Source organism: Rhipicephalus sanguineus, chromosome 3 (genome assembly GCF_013339695.2).
Source record: "Rhipicephalus sanguineus isolate Rsan-2018 chromosome 3, BIME_Rsan_1.4, whole genome shotgun sequence".
Classification (NCBI taxonomy): Eukaryota; Metazoa; Arthropoda; class Arachnida; order Ixodida; family Ixodidae; genus Rhipicephalus; species Rhipicephalus sanguineus.
The window spans coordinates 57,815,323-57,834,809 of record NC_051178.1 but is presented as its reverse complement, the minus strand read 5'-3'; the positions used below and the strand labels follow the sequence as shown (position 1 = coordinate 57,834,809).

General features: G+C 47.4%; 1 protein-coding gene across 1 annotated transcript in view; it reads right to left on the bottom strand.

Annotated features, from left to right (window-relative positions):
• LOC119386652 (uncharacterized) overlaps nucleotides 1–19,487 on the bottom strand; it is a 68,581-nt gene that overhangs the window by 22,291 nt on the left and 26,803 nt on the right. The window contains exons 3-4 of the mRNA XM_049413206.1: nucleotides 17,139–17,267; nucleotides 16,742–16,801 (exon numbers count right to left, since the gene is read on the bottom strand). Of these exons, the coding sequence (XP_049269163.1) occupies nucleotides 16,742–16,801; nucleotides 17,139–17,267 (189 nt within the window). The remainder of the gene's footprint in view (nucleotides 1–16,741; nucleotides 16,802–17,138; nucleotides 17,268–19,487) is intronic.

The window sequence follows — 19,487 nt, the reverse complement described above, 5'->3', positions numbered from 1 at the left end:
CGTCTCGCCCAGCGCCCTCTACCCGCCGTTCACCGTCACCACGACGCCGTTCACTGTCCCCGATGCGGCCACGTCTGGTCCCACGCGACCAGGAAAACTAGTCGTCGCAGTCCACGAGGCAAGGGCTGCGACGCGATCGAACTGTGAAAGCCCTCAGCGAAGCCCATCGAACGTGATAGACGTGTTTGTAGACGGTGTTCGTGCATCTGCCCTTATCGACACTGGAGCCGCTGTATCCGTTATGGACGCAAAGCTTAGCCGAATACTGCGCAAAGTGACGACGCCACTTTCCGGGCTCTCCCTCCGTACAGCCAGCGCCCAAGGTATTCACCCTACAGCGGTGTGCACAGCCCGCGTCATGATTAAGGACGCTATGTACGTCGTCGAACTGATCATAATTCCTGCCTGCTCTCACGACGTCATCCTCGGATGGGATTTTCTCTCCCGCCACGACGCCGTCATTCATTGCGCACCAGCCGAAATAGAGCTGTCACCATTCTCTAATTTGACGCCGGAAGACAGTCCGTCGGCTGCGAGCAAGGTACTCGTCAAAGACGACATCAAATTGCCTGCAAACTCGTCAACGGCGGTGTCCGTCTACTGCGCCAGTCTATCCGACACCGTTGCACTCCTCTCGCCATGTGACCGTATTTGCACGAGGAAAGGCTTGCTGGTGCCTTTCGCGACCGTTCAAATCACTCAGGGAAGCACCTCTATTTTTGTAATCAACCCCTCCCCGTACAGTGTTACGTTGGTGCGAGGGGAATGTCTCGGCAGCGTGGAACCCCTCGAAGACGCACAAGTTATGGACGAACCCGATGACACGCACGGCCGCAGTTCCAGTACGCTCAGTGCTGTTTCGATGTCTGGTTCATCACCCGCTGACGTGTTTGGTTCCACCATAGCTGACAACCTTACGCAGGTCCAGCGTTCCCAGCTTCTGGACCTGTTGGAAGAATTTCGCTCTTCTTTCGATGTCGCTCAAACGCCTCTCGGCCGCACCTCGGCCGTTACGCACGGCATCGATACTGGCGCCCACCTGCCACTGCGGCAACGTCCATATCGCGTATCTCCTACAGAACGCCGTGTAATCACCGAGCAAGTCGACGACATGCTTCGACGCGATGTTATTCGACCCTCCAACAGCCCCTGGGCGTCTCCTGTCGTACTTGTTGCGAAGAAGGACGGTTCTGTGCGGTTCTGTGTGGACTACAGACGACTCAACAAGATCACTCGTAAGGACGTGTATCCACTGCCGCGAATAGACGATGCGATTGACAGCCTGCAAGGCGCCGAATTCTTTTCATCTCTCGATTTGCGCTCAGGGTACTGGCAAGTACCTATGGCTGACGACGCTCGACCGAAGACCGCCTTTGTCACGCCCGACGGCCTGTACGAATTCAACGTCATGCCGTTTGGGTTGTGTAATGCGCCCGCCACCTTTGAGCGCATGATGGATACCGTTCTGCGCAACCTGAAATGGCACACGTGCTTGTGCTACCTCGACGACGTCGTCGTTTTTGCTCCGGACATTTCCACCCATCTTCAACGCCTACGGCATGTTTTGATGCGTTTGAGCGACGCCGGTCTGCAACTGAACCTAAAGAAGTGCCGATTTGCAGCACGGCAGCTGACAATCCTCGGCTACGTCGTGTCCAAGGACGGAATTCTCCCCGATCCAGGCAAACTTCGCGCCGTGACCGAGTTCCCGAAACCTACGTCCGTCAAAGAACTGCGCAGTTTCGTAGGACTGTGTTCCTACTTTCGGCGCTTCATTCGAAATTTCGCGACTATCATATCGCCTCTGACGAAGCTCCTCGGAAGTAACGGGCCCCTCCATTCATGGTCGTCCGAGTGCGACGACGCTTTCGAAAAGCTCCGCCGTTTGTTGACGTCGCCTCCCATACTACGCCACTACGACCCTACGGCTCCTACAGAGGTACACACAGACGCTAGTGGTGTTGGCCTTGGCGCTGTCCTTGCGCAGCGCAAACCAGGGTTCCCTGAATATGTCGTGGCGTATGCAAGCCGTACGCTTACTAAAGCCGAGGCGAATTACACCGTCACCGAAAAGGAATGCCTGGCGATCATCTGGGCCCTTACGAAATTCCGACCTTATTTGTATGGTCGCCCATTTGATGTGATCACCGACCATCATGCACTATGCTGGTTGTCGTCACTGAAGGATCCCTCAGGTCGCCTCGCCCGCTGGGCACTTCGCCTACAGGACTACGATATCCGCGTGCTGTACCGCAATGGACGCCAGCATGCTGACGCCGACGCACTCTCGCGCTCCCCCTTGCCTGACGACAATACCCATAGCTCAGTGTCTCACAATGTCGTTTCTTCTATCGACATTCACACCATCGCTACTGAACAGCGCAAGGATCACTGGATCGCCTCATTGATAGACTTGCTGACTGATCCATCGGCAACACCATCCACTCGCGCGTTGCGTCGTCAAGCCCGCCATTTCGCCGTTCGCGACGACCTCCTCCACCGACGCAATTACGGCGACGGCCGCCAGTGGCTACTCGTAATACCCCGCAGTCTGCGTTCTGACATATGCGAATCGTTCCACTCTGATCCGCAGTGCGCACACTCTGGGGTATCGAAAACCTACCATCGCATTCGCCAACGGTACTTTTGGCGAGGGATGTACCGCTACGTGCAGAAGTTCGTTCGCTCCTGCATCGATTGCCAGCGCCGCAAAACATCAACGCACCTGTCGCCGGCAGTTCTGCAACCTCTGCCTTGCCCTGACCGTCCGTTCGGGCGCGTTGGCATAGACTTGTATGGACCACTTCCTCTAACGTCGGCTGGTAACCGCTGGGCCATCGTCGCTGTTGACCACCTTACGCGATACGCCGAAACTGCCGCCCTCCCAGCGGCTACAGCGCGCGATGTTGCTTCCTTCCTACTGCACCGATTCATGCTGCGCCACGGTCCACCCCAGGAGCTGCTCAGCGATCGAGGTCGTGTCTTCTTGTCGGAAGTCGTCGAAGCCATCCTGAAAGAGTGCAACGTTGTTCACCGGAAAACTACTGCTTACCACCCGCAGACGAATGGCCTCACCGAACGCTTTAACCGCACGCTCGGCGACATGCTCTCGATGTACGTCGCCGCCGATCACACCAATTGGGATGCCATTCTGCCTTTCGTCACCTACGCCTATAATACCGCCCCTCAGAGCACTACTGGTTTCTCCCCCTTTTTCTTATTGTACGGCAGACACCCGTCGCACACAATCGACACAATCCTTCCATACAAGCCGGATCCGTCTGAGTGTGCGCCTATTTCTGCCACAGCCAGACTTGCTGAGGAGTGTCGGGAGCTTGCCAAGACGTTTACTACGCATGACCAAGAGCGGCAAAAGAGCATTCGCGGTGACACCACCACTTCTGCGCCCACGTACCGCCCTGGAGCACTCGTATGGCTCTCAGTCCCTACCACTGCACCTGGCCTCTCTTCCAAACTGCTGCCCAAGTACGACGGCCCCTACCGTGTCGTCGAACGCACATCCCCGGTCAACTACCTGATCGAGCCCATTGAACCATCTTCGGACATGCGCCGTCGAGGGCGCGACATTGTCAACGTGGAGCGCCTGAAGCCCTATCATGACCCGCTCATAGTGACAAGCAGTTAGGTCGCCAGGCGGCTCCCTTTTTCGTACCCGGGGTATTGTAGCGAAGCGTTGGAAGTCTATGTAATGGGTCGCCCTCTCGGGCGCTCTCTAGTGGGTCGTTCCGCTTCGGCTCTTCTCTGACAGCACGCTCCTCGCGCTCAGAGTCCGCGCTCTGTCTTGACTGTCGCCGTTGTGCTTCGTCGACTAGTGCCGTCAATAAACGCCTTTATAAGATAGATAGATAGATAGATAGATAGATAGATAGATAGATAGATAGATAGATAGATAGATAGATAGATAGATAGATAGATAGATAGATAGATAGATAGATAGATAGATAGATAGATAGATAGATAGATAGATAGATAGATAGATAGATACGCTCAAAGTCGCAGAAGTTCGCTAAGAAATGCTTCGCATTTAAAAAGTCGGAGCCTGTTTACTGGACGTGAACCATTGCCTCTGCTAGCCAATCGAAGTTTTTTCGCAATGTTACCCATCAGTTTCCACTAGGACGACTTACTGCCCGGAGATTTTTCTACTAAAATTACATTGAATTGGAGATAAATTGCTTAACAGGCATTGTCGCTGGAGACAACGCTTCCAAAAGGGGACTTGTCCTCATGTCCTCATGTCAAACAAGTCCTTATGTCAAAACGTTGGCTCCAGCGACATTCCCTTTCAGCGATTTCTCATCGCTTTAAGCCTTCTTTTTTTCCTAAAATTCTGTCTTGTTAGATTTCAAATAGGAAGCGTGGCATAAAATTTAGCAAGAAAATTAGGCTGAAATTTCTTTCTTTGCAGACTATTGAAATTTAACTCTTCTTAAATGTGCCTTGTGGAGGAGAGGAGATAGATTTTTATTTTTTCAAGGAAAACAGCGATGCGCTCCACCCCTCGTGGGGTGGAGCCTAGAAATGGCTCGCGCCACTCCAAGTGCCCGCTGGCTCAATCGACGCTGCCCCTGCGGCTCTCAGCTGATCAGCGTATAGTCTCCCAGGAGGAGTGTGAGGGTGAAGGAATCGGGGGGTAGCTCAGTGGGCGTGGACATTCCGGGGTACAGTGATACAATGTGGACGTCGCTGCACAGTAGGGGCAGTCTGAGGGATATCGTGCGGGATGGAAGAGATGGAGTATAAAATAAAAATGATTCAGTGGTGTGGATCGCATATAAAAGTTTGAATTGATATCTACGTCATCATCATCGTTCTCAGTTTATATCGGCATGCCACTGCAGGAAGAAATCCTCTCCGAATGATATCTCATTAACTCCATCTTGTGTGAGCTGATTCCTTTTTATCCCTCCGAAGTCATTAATTTCTTCACTCAATCTAACTCCCTACGGGAACTTACACATTTGCTGTCTGTCCATATCTTCTCGGAAGTTCAGCTTTTTGAAGTTATTTATCATTCCCTTACATTATTCATCTCAAAGACGTAGAAATCAGCCAAGTACAACAGAAAGAACATTACCTATAACTCAGCTAGATCAAACCTCTGCCTGTTGATGGCGAAGGGCTGCGTGTGTTCGGACGTACAATACTCATGTATTGAAACAGGACAGTTTAACGCTAAGTAACGGACATACTTTTGTTTCCACCATCTTCAGTTAGGGTGGTACCAGCGCAATTTCGACTCGAACGCGTACATCAGAGCCAAGCTTTGAAGATCAGACTGGTCGCTACATGATGTGGTTATCTCGAGCAATTGCGCATACCATTCATTATACTCAAAAATTTTATGTCGCGTTTGAATGCCTTAGTACTGTACATATGTGACAGGTGCTTTTGATGGAGTAGATCAAGGTTTCTTCCAATTTATTTTGACTTAACTTAATGACGATCTGAAGCGCACTCTTCGCGTCAAAATCGCACAACGCGATGCTCCTACATGAACCATGCTGAAATTTATGTGGCTATAAGTGGAAAAAACAATAAAGGGATAAAGGGATGCTAGACAGGCTTTGAGTGCCCCTGGAATTAACATGCTTTTTTGCAGTTATTTTTGCTAGAGAGAGCTTTGAAAGTTGCACAGACGATGAAAAGAAGAAATATTGTAGACCAATCTAGTAAATAGCACTTCCGGAAGCCAAACGACGTGTCACTGTCAAAGTCGAGTCACAATGTGCTGCGAAAAATGTGCGGCATGTCAAAGAGCGCTCAGGAGTAGAGTCAAAGCGAATTTGCCTGACAAAATTATTTACTAATTATTTACTACTGCGAAACGGCATGCTTATCTTTGAAGGCGACGAAAACACTGCAATTAATTCATCATCATCAGCATCATCATCAGCCTGTTAACGCCCACTGCAGGGCAAAGGCCTCTCCCATGTTCCGCGAATCAACCCGCTCCTGCGCTTTCTGCTGCCAGGTTATAGCTACAAACTTCTTAATCTCATCTACCCACCTAATTTTCTGTCGCTCCCTCACGCGTGTGCCATCTCTTGAAATCCAGTCAGTTACCCTTAATGACCACCGGTTATCCTGCTGACGTGCTACGTCGGCAGGATAACCACACGGCAATTAATTCACGTGTACACTAATGCAGTTTTAGTCAAAACCGTCGTATGGAGAGGATGCACAGCAGGGATATTGAACACCATATTATGAAACTTCATAGCACCTAAAGGTACAGAGTTTGTTTTCTGAATAGAATAGTCAAGCATTATAAAACGTTCTTCATTTACAGTAGCATGACTTCCTTACTGATTGAATGAGTAATGCATACAACAAAAAACAATGACGATATGAGTACACTGCATGACCGAATGAAAAATGTAAACGAATTGAAGTCGTCGCCTATAAGCCGGCCAACACATTTTCAATATGGAAAGAGCACATCTGAATAGGTTTGTTGATAGAACATTTAGAAAAAGTCACAGTTTCGCCGCAAGGGCGAAGCAATGAATGCGATAACAAGCAAAGCGGCCCGTGATGGACGCGCTGCTACGCTGCAAAAATGTTTGCCCCCAGGCCGCAAATACCGCGCGAGCAGACAGCGGAAGGGCAATGTTTTCCCTGCGCAAATGTTAGAAGCGAGCGAGCTGGCCGACCACATTTAAATGCGCCCGTTGCGCTCCTCGCGCCATCTCGCTGCTAATGAAGAAACGCTTATAAGCGCCTGCCGTCTCTTAGTCCTGCCAGCGGTAAAGGGTGTGTATATAACGCTCGCCGTTAGCTACCTGAAGCATCTGCGCTTTGTGGCGTCGTCGTTAGCGCCACGCGCTGCGGAGAGAGAGGTCGCTAGTTCGATTCCGCGCTTCGGAAGCATTTTTGTGAATTATATTTCTTTGGGACTTTTATATATATATATATATATATATGCGGTGGATGACGGCGGCGGCAAAAACCAGCCGAGACTGTCCATATGATTGCTACCGCAATAAAAGTGCTAAGTTGCTTTTTTTGTCTGAAGGAAGATACCAATAAGGACTAATGTGCCCACAGCTTTCTATTGGAACTTCTAATTGGGAGATGCTACGAAGAAGTTTTAAACCCCTAAACGCATAGAATTTGCCGAAATCACCAGATGGATTATTACCAGCTGAGCTGTTTAAGCTCGGAGACACTCCGTTAGTCGTGCACAAAAGTTATCATCATCATGAACCGGTACGCGCCCTCTTCTTCCTCCTCATCCTCTTCTTCATCTTCTGCTTCGCTCCCATAATACGTGCGTCGATTTGTCCGGCGTGGGGTGCAATACCTCTGACGGGCGAGAGAACGTGTACAGAGACAGAGAAAGAAAGAGAAAGACAGAAACCGAGAGAAAGAAGGGGAAGAAAGGCAGAAAAAGATAGAAATGCGGAGAAAGAAATGTATGAAGACAGAAAGAAATAGAAAGAAACAGATACCAAAAAGAGAGAGAAAACAGAGAGCAAGATAGAAAGAGAAAAATGAGAGAAAGAGATAGAAAGAAAGAGCAAGCGGAATATTCAGAGACAGAGAGAGAGACACGAAAGAAAGAGAAAGAAAGGGCGAGAAAGACGAAAATAAAGGGGAGAAAGAGAGAAGGAAAGAACTACAAATAAACAGACACAAAAGAGATAGAAAAATAGAGAAGAGGAAAAACGAAAGAAAAGTGGGGGACACTTAAGCTTCGCCTTTAAGAGTTGAACGCGATAGCGATATCCTGCCCCTAGTGCGCACTTCGAACACTACGAGTGTTTAAGAGAATGCGCGCACTAAGGTGTGTACCTTATGTAATGGGTGGCATGCTTTAAACCAGGAGCAATTATGCGCGAGCAACTATTTCGAAGTTGCGATGCACCCACTACGTGGTCTTAAGGAAATACGCGCAGTAATGTGTGTGCCTTTTGTAATGGGTGGCTGTCTTTAAACCACCAAGTCGTTAGGATGTTGACATGGTGTGACGCCCGATGGCAATGTACGCTTGTACCACGCAATATTACTGCGATATTACATCTCGTTCTGTGACACCTGTATACAGGACGTGTATTTTTGGGAAGCATCAAAGTTAATTTCAGTGCAGCTCCGAGCAGAGGCGTGGCTGTGTGGTAGAACACCTGCTTGCCATGCAGGCGGCCTGGGTTCGATTCTCAGTCGTACTCAACGTTTTATTATTACAGCGAAAGCTGTTATGAGATCATTTCACCGGCCGTTTTTGGCGCCGTAGTTGTCCGCCGCCGCCGCCGGTGTCCGTAACCAGTATCGCTCGAAATAAGAAAAAAAAAACGAAATAAGAAAAACATTCCAGGCTGGAACGAGGTTCGAACCTGGGCCCTCTGCGTGGGAGCCCAGTATTCAACCTCTGAGCCATGCCGGTGCTTGAAACTGCTTTGCAAAAAGGTGCTATACAGGCTTCATGTCAGGAAGGAACCACATTAGCATATGCAATATAGCGTGGTAGAAGAGTAAAATAAGCACCAAGCGTCTCACAACGCGAATTCTGTAACCAGGCGTCACGCAATGCGAATTGCACAGCGAGTAGGTTGTTGAATGCTTCCAACCCATTACAAAGGGCTCTGCCATAATTCTTCGTCGTCATGAGGCACAGCATCAACAAAGTGCGCATAATGCCTTACATGCGTTTAGCAGGTACCACGCCTCTCCGTAGAATGACGAAAAATGGCACAGTGCCTGCTGGCCTACTTCTCAAAAATTACAATGATTTATAGCGTAGTGGGTTCCTCGCGAGTGCACTTGTATTGGTTGCCAAGGAAGCCCACAAGCGCATGATCCATTTCCTCGGGGTCTCAGTAAAGTTCTTCGCCCCCTCCTCCGTCTCTCTCCCACGTCAACGTATGTTATAGCATGACGGGAGAGGGAAATAGCGACCAGGCGTCACCCAATGCAAATTACATAACTAATGGGCTGTTTAAAGCTTCCAACCCATTACAGAGGGCTGAGCCATTATTCTTCATCGTCATCAGTCGTCGCGCCAACAAAGTGCACATAATGCCTTACAGACGTGTAGCTGGTGCCTCGCTTCTCCGCAGAATGACGAATAATGGCTTAGTAGGTGCTTCCCAACTTCACAAAAATTGTGATTTATGGCGTAGTGGGTACCTTTGTAGTGTACTAGTATATGTAGCCCCAAGAGAGCTTACAACGGGCTCTAGAAACGCCGCTCTTTCAGCTTTCGCTGTGACTGTGCTGCGATTTCAGCGCAGGCCTGGCGTTTTTTATTTTATTTGCAGCTTTCTCGATTTTTCGGTCACGGACAAGATGATCATTTTTCGCTCACAACCAACGGCGCCGACATCGACGCCGGCGCCGACGGCGGCATTTCTGCGATACGAGCTTTTTAACGCTATCGCATTAAAAAGAGAAAAAAAGCTTTTCAGCTCAGCTACTCTACTTCATCCACAATGGCAGAACTGGATGCAATTCTCTGTGCGTTACGTTTCGTATGTCGTCAGCCAGGTCCTCTTTGCTGGGTAGTTCTCTTCGACTCACAAGTCTCATTAATCTGTTCAAAAGGAATCAGCTTAGGAAACAAAGTTAGCTTTCTGGCATACGAAATACAGAAAACAGGCGCCATGGCAAGAGAATTAACCCACAGCATAATATTCCAGTGGGTCCAAAGTCACCGTGAAATCATAGGAAACGACACAGATGTTCTCATGGCACGTGCAGCACATAAGGAGAATGATTTATCACTACTACCTCTACGTCTAGCTATGAGTGATACGCGATGTATACTGAATAAGCTGTACAGTCGATTGTGTTAGGAAACTTGGTTCGCAAACGGTGCATAGAACTCTCAGTTATGTAGCACTGATCGAGCGTAGAATTTGTTATTCCGATAACGGTTCGCCGATCCGTAGAAGGAGTCATTCATAGGCTTCGGCTTGGCACGGCCTATAAAAAGACATTGCTGTACAGGATAAGAAAACCTGACAGTGCTACATGCTCATGTGGAGAAGCTGAAGACATAGAGCACCTTCTTCTACACTGTAAAAATTATGATGTTCCTCGAAAGAAACTTTTGCAAAAATTAAATTCTTTGGATAAACGGGCCTGATCAAGAGCAAAAAACGTGGGCCCATGGCCAACAGGAAATTCTCAAAACATTGCTACTCGCGCAGTAGTGAAATTTTTGGAAGAATCAGAAATATCACAAAGGCACTAAATCTGATAAAATTATTTCGCGTTATTGTTAACCGGTATCCTTCGACAACATATTCTTGCAGTTTTCGTTTCAGCAGAGAATTCTTTGTGAAAACATCATTGCTGCAGTTACACTGCGGCATTTAAGAGACAACTCCCAAGAGACATGATCGGTTATGGCAACATTTTAGTGAACTATTATGTTTTGTGTGGACATTTCAATCGTGTGAATACTTGTGTTTTGTCGACTTTTGCGTTGAGTGGACAAAATATTCTATTGAAGAACTTGGTCTGAGTGCGTGAGTGCTGTACTATGTGCCTTTGCATAGCCTTGTGTTTATTTTCTACTTCGCGACGACAACCATTTGCGCAAGAGGAGTAGCCGGCGCCACGCATTGGCACCAACCTCTCCTTATATATATTTATTTAAAAAAAAAGAGGAAGAAAGGAAGAGAAAAATAAAGAGAGACAAGGCGGCCCAGCTCGGCACTTCCTTCAGGCTTGGCACCACTAGTGAGAAGCTACCTGAATTTTTTTTTTTATTTTGCCACACTTGCCTACTATAGCTATTCTTCAATGCCTGTGAAAACTACATAGCTCGCCATAGTTATCGATTCAGCCCCCTTGACGAGGTAAATTGAAAAAAAAAAAAAACTGATTCGTTTAAGAAATGTGTAACTGACCAAAGAAAAACGAGAAGTAGGCAGTCAGTTTTTTAACGCGATAGCGTTAAAGAGCTCGTTTCGCAGAAATTCCGGAGTCGGTGGCGGCGTCGATGTCGGCGTCGTTGGTTGTGAGCGAAAAATCGTCATCTTGTCCGTGACCGCAAAATTGATAAAGATGCCAATGAAATAAATAATAAAAAGTATTCGGTTCGCGTGAGAATCAAACCGAGGCCATCTGCATGGCAAGCGGGTGCTCTACCACATAGCCACGCCATTAATTGAAACTGCTCTGAAAACAAAAACACTACATGAGTGTCATGTAGTGGAAGGAGTATCTTTAACGCATGTAATATTGCGTTCCAGAAACGTTGAATCGCGCCAGGCGTCAAAACATGTGAATTGCGCAAGGAACAGGTGTTTTAAAAGCTCACCAATTACAAAGCACTCAGACATATTTATCATCGTCAGCTGCAAAGTATCTACAAAGTGAGCAGCAGCGTAGGTTCACGTGTTGCCTTACGGACGCGTGGTGGGCCCTTCGCTGATTCGCAAAAGGAAGAATTATATCGTACTGGGCACTCAACAACTGTATTTTTAGTAGGCATTCTAGGGTTCCTATTCTGGGCATTGTCAAATTTCGCCATGTTGTCGAATTCCGCCATTGGACAAGTCTGATTGGCATAGGCGTGCGCAGGGTTCCGTTTCAGGGGGGGGGGAGGTTCATCGCGGCGCTCACCCTCCCTATTAGGTCAATGTATGGGACAGACTGCGCCCCCCTCTTCTTAGGTGACTAGGCCTCCCTGCCCCCCTCTGCGCACGCCTATGCTTAAAGTGCCGCCATTACGAAATTTGACAAGATGACGGAATTCGACAGTGTCTAGGACAACGTTACTAGAACAAACTCAGTTTAAAAGCTCCGCCGGAGAGGCGGTCCACGTGGCGGTCGTGAGAACTAGTGGCGCTGCAGTCACGTCTAGCTCCCGCGGCTGGCGCTTGTGATCGGCGACGCCGATGTACGAGCGCACGTGGGTTACAGCGTCGTCTGCGCTTTCTTCGCTCGTCATTTTTGCGGCTGTTCTTGACCAGACTTAGCGTCTTGTTCGAAGACACGTGCATGATGTACGAAGCGTAACGAGGGCGAACAGATTCACAGTGCGGTATGACGACTTGCTTTGCGCCGGCCTGCAAGAGCGGCTACCGCAACGACGACTCCGCTTCACGACACTTCTTCGGAACTCCAAAAGACCCTACGCCATTCAAGCTTTGCATCGCAAAGATAGAAAGCTTACTGCGAAATGCAAGGTCTGTGACGTTCATTTTGTGAGTGACGACGTTGTAAAGCACTATCGTCGTGTCGTTGCGGGACAAGCAGTTTTGATCCCACGTGGAAAGTGGGAACTCGCGCCCGGTGCCGTGCCGCGCTTGTTCCCAGCACTTCCACCCCACATTTCAAAGCCAAAATGTTCAGGGTTTAGGCGCAAATCCTCCCCAAAACGCACGGCGTCCTGCGAAAGCCCAGTGCCCAGTTTGGAGGAGCGGCCAGAAATAGAACAGCAAAACGAAAGGTAGGCGATTACCTATATACGCTACCGAGACTGAGAGTTGCATCACACTGACATTCGATCAGTTGTCAGCTGTCGCTATGCCTTCAAAGCAGTGGATTTTCGAGAGATTTTACGACGAGGTATCGAACAAGATGTGTGGAATATTTTACACTAGCCGGCTCGGGAACAGGGCTGCTCAGCGCAAAATTTTGACACGGTACACATAGAAAAGACTGGTCCTCGTCTTTTCTATTTGTACCGTGTCATTTTTTTTTTGCGCTGAGCAGTTTAATGATGGAATACCAACTAGTCCAATCCCACACTTTGCTTCGGGAACGGAGACTTACTTGTGCAAAAGATAATTGTAGTTGACGAGCAGTTTAACTGCGTAGTGAACGGCTACAGCAGGAAACGCAAACGGCTGTCGTACAGTGGAAGAAGTGCTGCGGGCATGGAACATCTGCTTGGTGAAGTTGAAAAGCTGAAGTTGAATACTGACGACTCTTCTAGCGACAGAGTACTCACATCACGGCCGATCTGTACGAATTGTTTAAGGCACCGTAGAAGGATGCGACGTAGAAAGATGAGACACCTAAAATACAACTATCCGCTGAAAAAATTGCTCAGAGACGACATCTGTTCGATGTAATCGCACACTGAGATTTCATTTACCGAGTTCTCGTAAACTTTTCCGATTTTGGGTCAGTATCCCTTTAACCGTCGCAAAAACGTGTCTTGTAAACATTGCAAAGCATTGGTGATGTTTTTCGAGAAAGTTTTTTTCAATAAATTGTAGACAACATGAGTACTGTTTTTCTAGAACGTTTTTGTATCTCGAGTAAGTACGCTTCTTTGTACACTGTAAAGACTTTTACAAACGTGTTGGATTGTTCTTGGTCTAGATAAGACGGCAGCGGCTAAAATTGTGGTGGTAGTTATAAAAATTACGCTGAAAACGCTCATTCGCGTAGAAACTCCCATGCTTGGAAGTTAAGCGCAATGTACACAGCTCAAATATTGTCAAAGGGTCGTGACGTCGACGAAGGCAGCAGTCAGCAGGTCCGAGATAAGACTCTTTATTTGGTTGAACTTGTGGCTGGGAAACTGAAAGTCAAACTACAGCAGTACACTGATAGCGGCGAACAGCGCGTCGACCGTCGATCAACTGACAAGCGGTCAAGCGCGTCGGCTTTTATACAGGCGCTATCGAACTTTCCAGCGATATCGCTGGTGGCGGCGTTATCTCTCGGAAAAGCTGGAACATTCACGTGCGACGCGCAATCTTACCAAAATGATGTACTACAATCGCGAAGCTTCTCGAACACTGCTTCGCGGACAGCGTCGAGCGTTGATAACCGTTCTTGCTGGTCAAACCCGAATACATCAAAATAAAACAAGTGGGCGTGGCAATATAAACCGAACATCGATTCTTAGCCAATCAATGAACAACGCACGCGGGCCAGTGCATACAGACGACCTTATGCATATCCACCTAAGTATCCACCTAACTAGTACAATAAGAAAGTTGCCGCGCAGTTGCCGCGAGCAACCGCGCGGCGGACCGCAGCGTTATGTCGTGGCAGCAGACGACGCGCCGATAGTGGCGCAAGACGGAACTGCAGCGCCGCTAGTTCTCGCGACCGCCGTTCGGAACACCCTCCTCCGCTGGCGGAGATACGGAGCTTTGAAACTGAGTTTGTTCTAGTAACGTTGGTCTAGGATAGCACCCTAGGATAGTTTGAAACGGCCAATGTACGCGCACAGTAGTTCGTTTTCTTAAGGCATGGTTGAGGCATGCACCAAGAACAGAAGCGAGGCCAGCAATTCAGAAGGCCATGCGCACGGGGTCCGACTACGCTATCGCGTTCTACTCTTCAAGGCAAAGTTCAAGCGTCCTCCAAGTTTTTTTCTGAACACATACAAAGAAAATCTATTAGAAGTCGTAGTACCGTTAGAGAAAAAAAATTACGAACGACTTGCTTGTTAGAAAGCTTTAACTGTACGCTTCGGAAATTAAGATATCAGCAATATTTTCCTGCATAAACTCTTGAGTTATGGGTATAGCCAAGTGGGGCAAGGAGGTGTTCTTTTCGCGCTCCAGATGGCAGTGATTGTAGCTTTGCGCAGCCTGCATACTTCTCTCCATAGAATTTTCGTTACTCGTTACTAGGGTTATGCGAGTAGCTAATCTTTGTACCCAATCGAATAGCAACCAAGCGGTGCTACGCACAAGTCAATTGAATAGAATGGAATGTTAAATATTTTACAAAGATTTACCATAACTTTTGACATTATCATAAAGTGATTCCCACAAGCGAGTGTGCAAATTTGACATTGATAGTATTGTGGTCTGCTGCACCTTCTAAGCCTTAAGTGCCTCATCCGACGATGGCCTTCAATGACGTGGCGTGCGGTACAGAAATGCACGCGACTTCACAAGTGCAACCTTAGGGACAAAGTTCGAGCCATAATCAAACCAAGGCACTCTGCGTGACCGTCATGTGTTCCATCGCAGAGCCAAGCCAGTTCTCGAAGCTCCTTTGGAAGAAAGATCGTATACAGTTATTATGTCGGGTGGAGAGGCACGATAACAGACGTAATATTGCCAAATAGAAGAGGAGAATCTTACCAGGCGTCAGAGCGTGTGAAATGCGTCACGAATGAGTGGTAAGGAGTTTCAAATCCATTTACGTTATTCCGCCATAATTGACATTATTCGTGTCAACATATTCATCTTTATCCTATAACTTACAGCATCAACAACGATCGCAGCCATCTAGGTGCACGTACTGCGTTACAGAGGCGTAGTGGGTGCTTTGATAAAGCCTGCGCACCTTTCAAAAAGACATATAAAGGCAGCGTCCTTGCCTGAAGCGTTCAAAGCCCACGCAGTTTGCCCTTTTGGAGTTGTCGAAATGATGCGTAAGCCTAAAGTACAACTTTAATAATATATTATTATTATTAACGTCCCAACACCACGATATGATTATGGGAGACGCCGTAGTGGAGGGCTCCGGAAATTTCGACCACCTGGGGTTCTTTAACGTGCACCCAAATCTAAGTACACGGGCCTCAAACATTTTCTCCTCCATCCAAAATGCAGCCGCCGCGGCCGGGATTCAATCCCGCGACCTTCGGGTCAGCAGTCGAGCGCCATAACCACTAGACCACCATGGCGGGGCAAAGTACAATTTTAGGTTACGTTTTTGCTAGGACGTTGTTTTCGTGTAACATGTTGATGGCGCCTTGTATATTCCTACCACTGTTCGTCAGCGTCTGAAACAAGAAAGTTTAAACCTCCTTCCTTGATCAACCTACGTGCTCTCGAATTGCCCCGTCAGCGCGTATGCATCGCGCGGCCACGGAAACGCCAGATTCAATTACATGTTCGCAAAGCATAAACTTTGCTGACGTGTAAAATCCTCTATATCGGCTCTACATCTTGCCTTGTAGATGGCTTTTATTCTACAGCCACGAAATTCGGAGATTGCTAAAGCGTTCTCTTTCTATAGTTGTATGTCACCGCGGGCGCAACGTCTTTATATAGTTCAGATATATTTATATTCTGCAAGCCTGTGTGAGTAAGCCACTTGCTTTCGGAGCGTGGGCGGTAAGGTTCCTTACGTTTTATTAATTCCTTTCTTTATGGAAATGATCCTCGCACGTGACATAGCGATGGACGTAGAATTTTCTCGTCCAGTCGGCATATAAATGCTTACGCGCCTGATGAATGTACTTGCTCAGTGCGGCTATTTGTCTTACATGAGTGCTGCCAGGCTTCCACCTTCTTGTGTTGCTAGGGTGCAGTACTTGCCAAATATTATGTTTCGTCGCTATGGCATGTGCGCTGAAACGTAGTTTATAGTAGTTTCGACCAATCTTGAGTCGATTCTGTTGCGGTTGAAATTTAGAAATATATATTTAACTATACGAAAAACATTCATAATTAGGAAGAGTGGCTATTGCTTTGTACGACTGAGCTGATATTAAAACTATTCGAAAATGTCCAGTGCTCGCAAACTCCAGCTGAATACTGTGTTTTATGTAGGGACGTTGTTACTCTGCACTGACAAAACCGAGCGGATAACTTTAATCTAGAAAGTTTAGTTTTTAATGTTGGACGTGTGGTATATCATGTGTATACTGTGCATGAAACGAATGAAATAGCTTAAGTAGAGTTGTGACCAAAATTTAATGGCTAGCAAGTGCCAGAATTTCTTATTGATTTACGAGCCTTCGTCCTTTCCCTTACAGCTCAGATTGCGATCAAAACAGTGTGACTTGACAGGCATGATATCAATTCCGCTAGCTTGCGTTGAACAATGCAGAGACGCTTACCCGCTTCGTGGCCATTGCCGTGAACATCGTGGCCGTGGATAGACGCCAGGTGCAACAAGGCTGCGAGAATAAAGTTTAAGAGCGTCATAATTGTGCATGCTATTCACAGCAGCTAGCTCGCTTCTAGAAGCACACTTACCCGATTCCCAACTACGTGGAACAATTATACAGACACCAATTGATTCTTCCATCGGATACATACACATAAGACCGCCTTGTGGATGGGACTACCCATCAAAGAGCAGCCCTTAGTAACGTAAACGGTGTTTTTCCTATCGCGTCTAAAAGTAGGATTTAACTTCCTCTGTCACTCTTTTTTGTCTAAGTGTGTTGCCTATTACGTATATATTCTCTGAAAAAAGTCATTCGTAATTATTCATCACATTCACTTGCTTACCTCCTCTATGTGGATCCTCGTGACCAAGCTGGTAAATAATGGCATCGTGATGACCAGTTACGTGACCACTGTGGTGATCTGCCAAGTGGGCACTTAGCGTAGGCTTGGCACACGCCCGCTCCAATGTGGCTGCACAAACAATTAGGATCATGATGGCGCATGCTATTCACGACACCTAGGCTTCTGAAGCACATTCGCTTGAATAAAAAATGTCGGTGGGAATAAGTGAAACAGCACCTCTTCCTGTCTTGTTCTAAAAATACAGAACGCCGCCGTGAGAGTGCGGCTAACAAGAAAACATGGTTGATCTCTCCATCATAGGAATCGGAATAACACGAAACTAAAGCGTGCCCTTACAGAAGTAACTGAATGTTTACTGTACATTGATATAAGAGAGTTTGCACAATGTATATTGATGTCTGGCAGCTATAGCACCATTTAACGTGGATGTGCCCACTTTGATGATTGGTGGTACATCTTCATCCCGACGACTAACGTCCCTGCCAAATGATAAAACAAACCCTTGTTGCAGCTGTAGTAGTTAGCGGTGAAAGCGTAATCAGAGAACGAGGTGTGATAGCCAGGAGAGCGTCGCATATTGGACGCAGAACTTGGTCGCCATCCCGCGGCATGTTAAAATGTGATTGAACACCACGGCCGGACTAGAGGGAAACGCAAAGCGCGTCGTGCCGCCCCGGTAGCCCGGCCGCGATTTTTCTAGGGGCGAGCGCGTGAGCGGGGAACGCGGTGTAACAGCCAGGTAAGGCATGTGCGCGTCGCAAAGCTATGAGCGAGGCCGACGCTTTTTCGCCGCTTGGCTAAGGTCGCCACCTCGCGATGTGTTAAGGCATTGACAAAATTGAAGTTCAATTGGAAACACGCCGAATGGGAGGGACGTGTGACGCGGTGCAGGGGCTAATTGCGGAGGCCACAGTAATGACGAATTTATTTTACTGCTCCCAGAGGGCAACACCACCCCGCCGACCGGGAGAGTGGTAGATATAAAAGACGCGTTTGCAAAGCCTCTAGAGTCTGTGACCGCGGCGCAGTGGATAGCGTGCCCGGCATCTGTTGTTGGTGACCGTGCGATCGTGGGTTCGATGCCCACTGACGGAACTTTTTTTTTCTTTGCCATCTGATCGTGTATATTTTTTCTACGTCATTTCCGTGACGGAAATACGTCACTGAAGTCTTGGTGGACCCCGGCATAAAACACTTTCGTGTTAAAAACAAACCATACGATGTCGCTGTATGCATAATCTATATATTGCATGCGTAAAGCTCATCCTAGCGTGTAAATGTAACATTTCTTTTCATGCATCATACTTTTGCCTTGGTGTTTCGCTGCTACTGTTCTAATATTGTCCAAAAACATTTTTGCTATATTACATTTTTATTTGTTTTTTGTGTTACTTTTCATTTAGGGGCACCACTATGTACTGTGCGAAACAAGGTAAGACAAGTTTACAGATATCGAATGGCGGCATATCGTTTTTTCTGAGCATTGAGGCACTATTTTGTTTAAACAAAGTATCATTATTAAAGTTATGATGCTCAGAGTAGGCTATCGAACTTTATGAAAAAATACTAAATAGCCTGTCCTCGTTTTTTCGCGCAGTCCTAACCTCACTGACGTAATGAACCGACGAGCCCGCAAGAACGCGCTACCAATTCTAGTGTCATGGCTCAGTCGATATGCTCAACGGCAACCATTCTCGCTTCTCAGGAAGCTTTCAGGAGGCTCATATTCTGATCATTTTCCTCCTCTATCACTTTCTGCAGAAAATATGTTGATAAAATTTATGCATGTATTTCATTATCATAATTGACACATACACGACAGAGAACGTCTAGAAAGGATTTCTTACACTCTTGAGAGGCGCTACGGGTTTTTTTACTGGCTGATATAATCCATCATAGACAGTTGCTTGCGACGACCTATGAGGTGCTCACAACATTACTGCGTCAGCACTGCCCACCATACCCGCAAAAGCTCAGACTGACGCCCAACGTGGAAACGGTGAATGGCAAAGCCAAAAACAATAGTATTAAATTCTCGTTAGTAGAAGAACATGGGAATCGAAGTCGTTAGGTCCGTATTCTAAGTAGGTTCCATACGTTTATCACTCTGTTTCACAAGAAATTGGGAGCTCTGACATGCATCGCGTTGTAGGCACATATGATATCCACTACGTCATGAAACGCCGACCTCTTTAACCGCACGATTATGGTTGCTGAACACTTTCAACGTTTGGAGGAGTTCCAACGTAATGAATCAATAAATGGGATTAGGACTGCCTACGCTTGAGTATGTGTACAGCCTGTGGCACAACGAACCATAGAGTGATC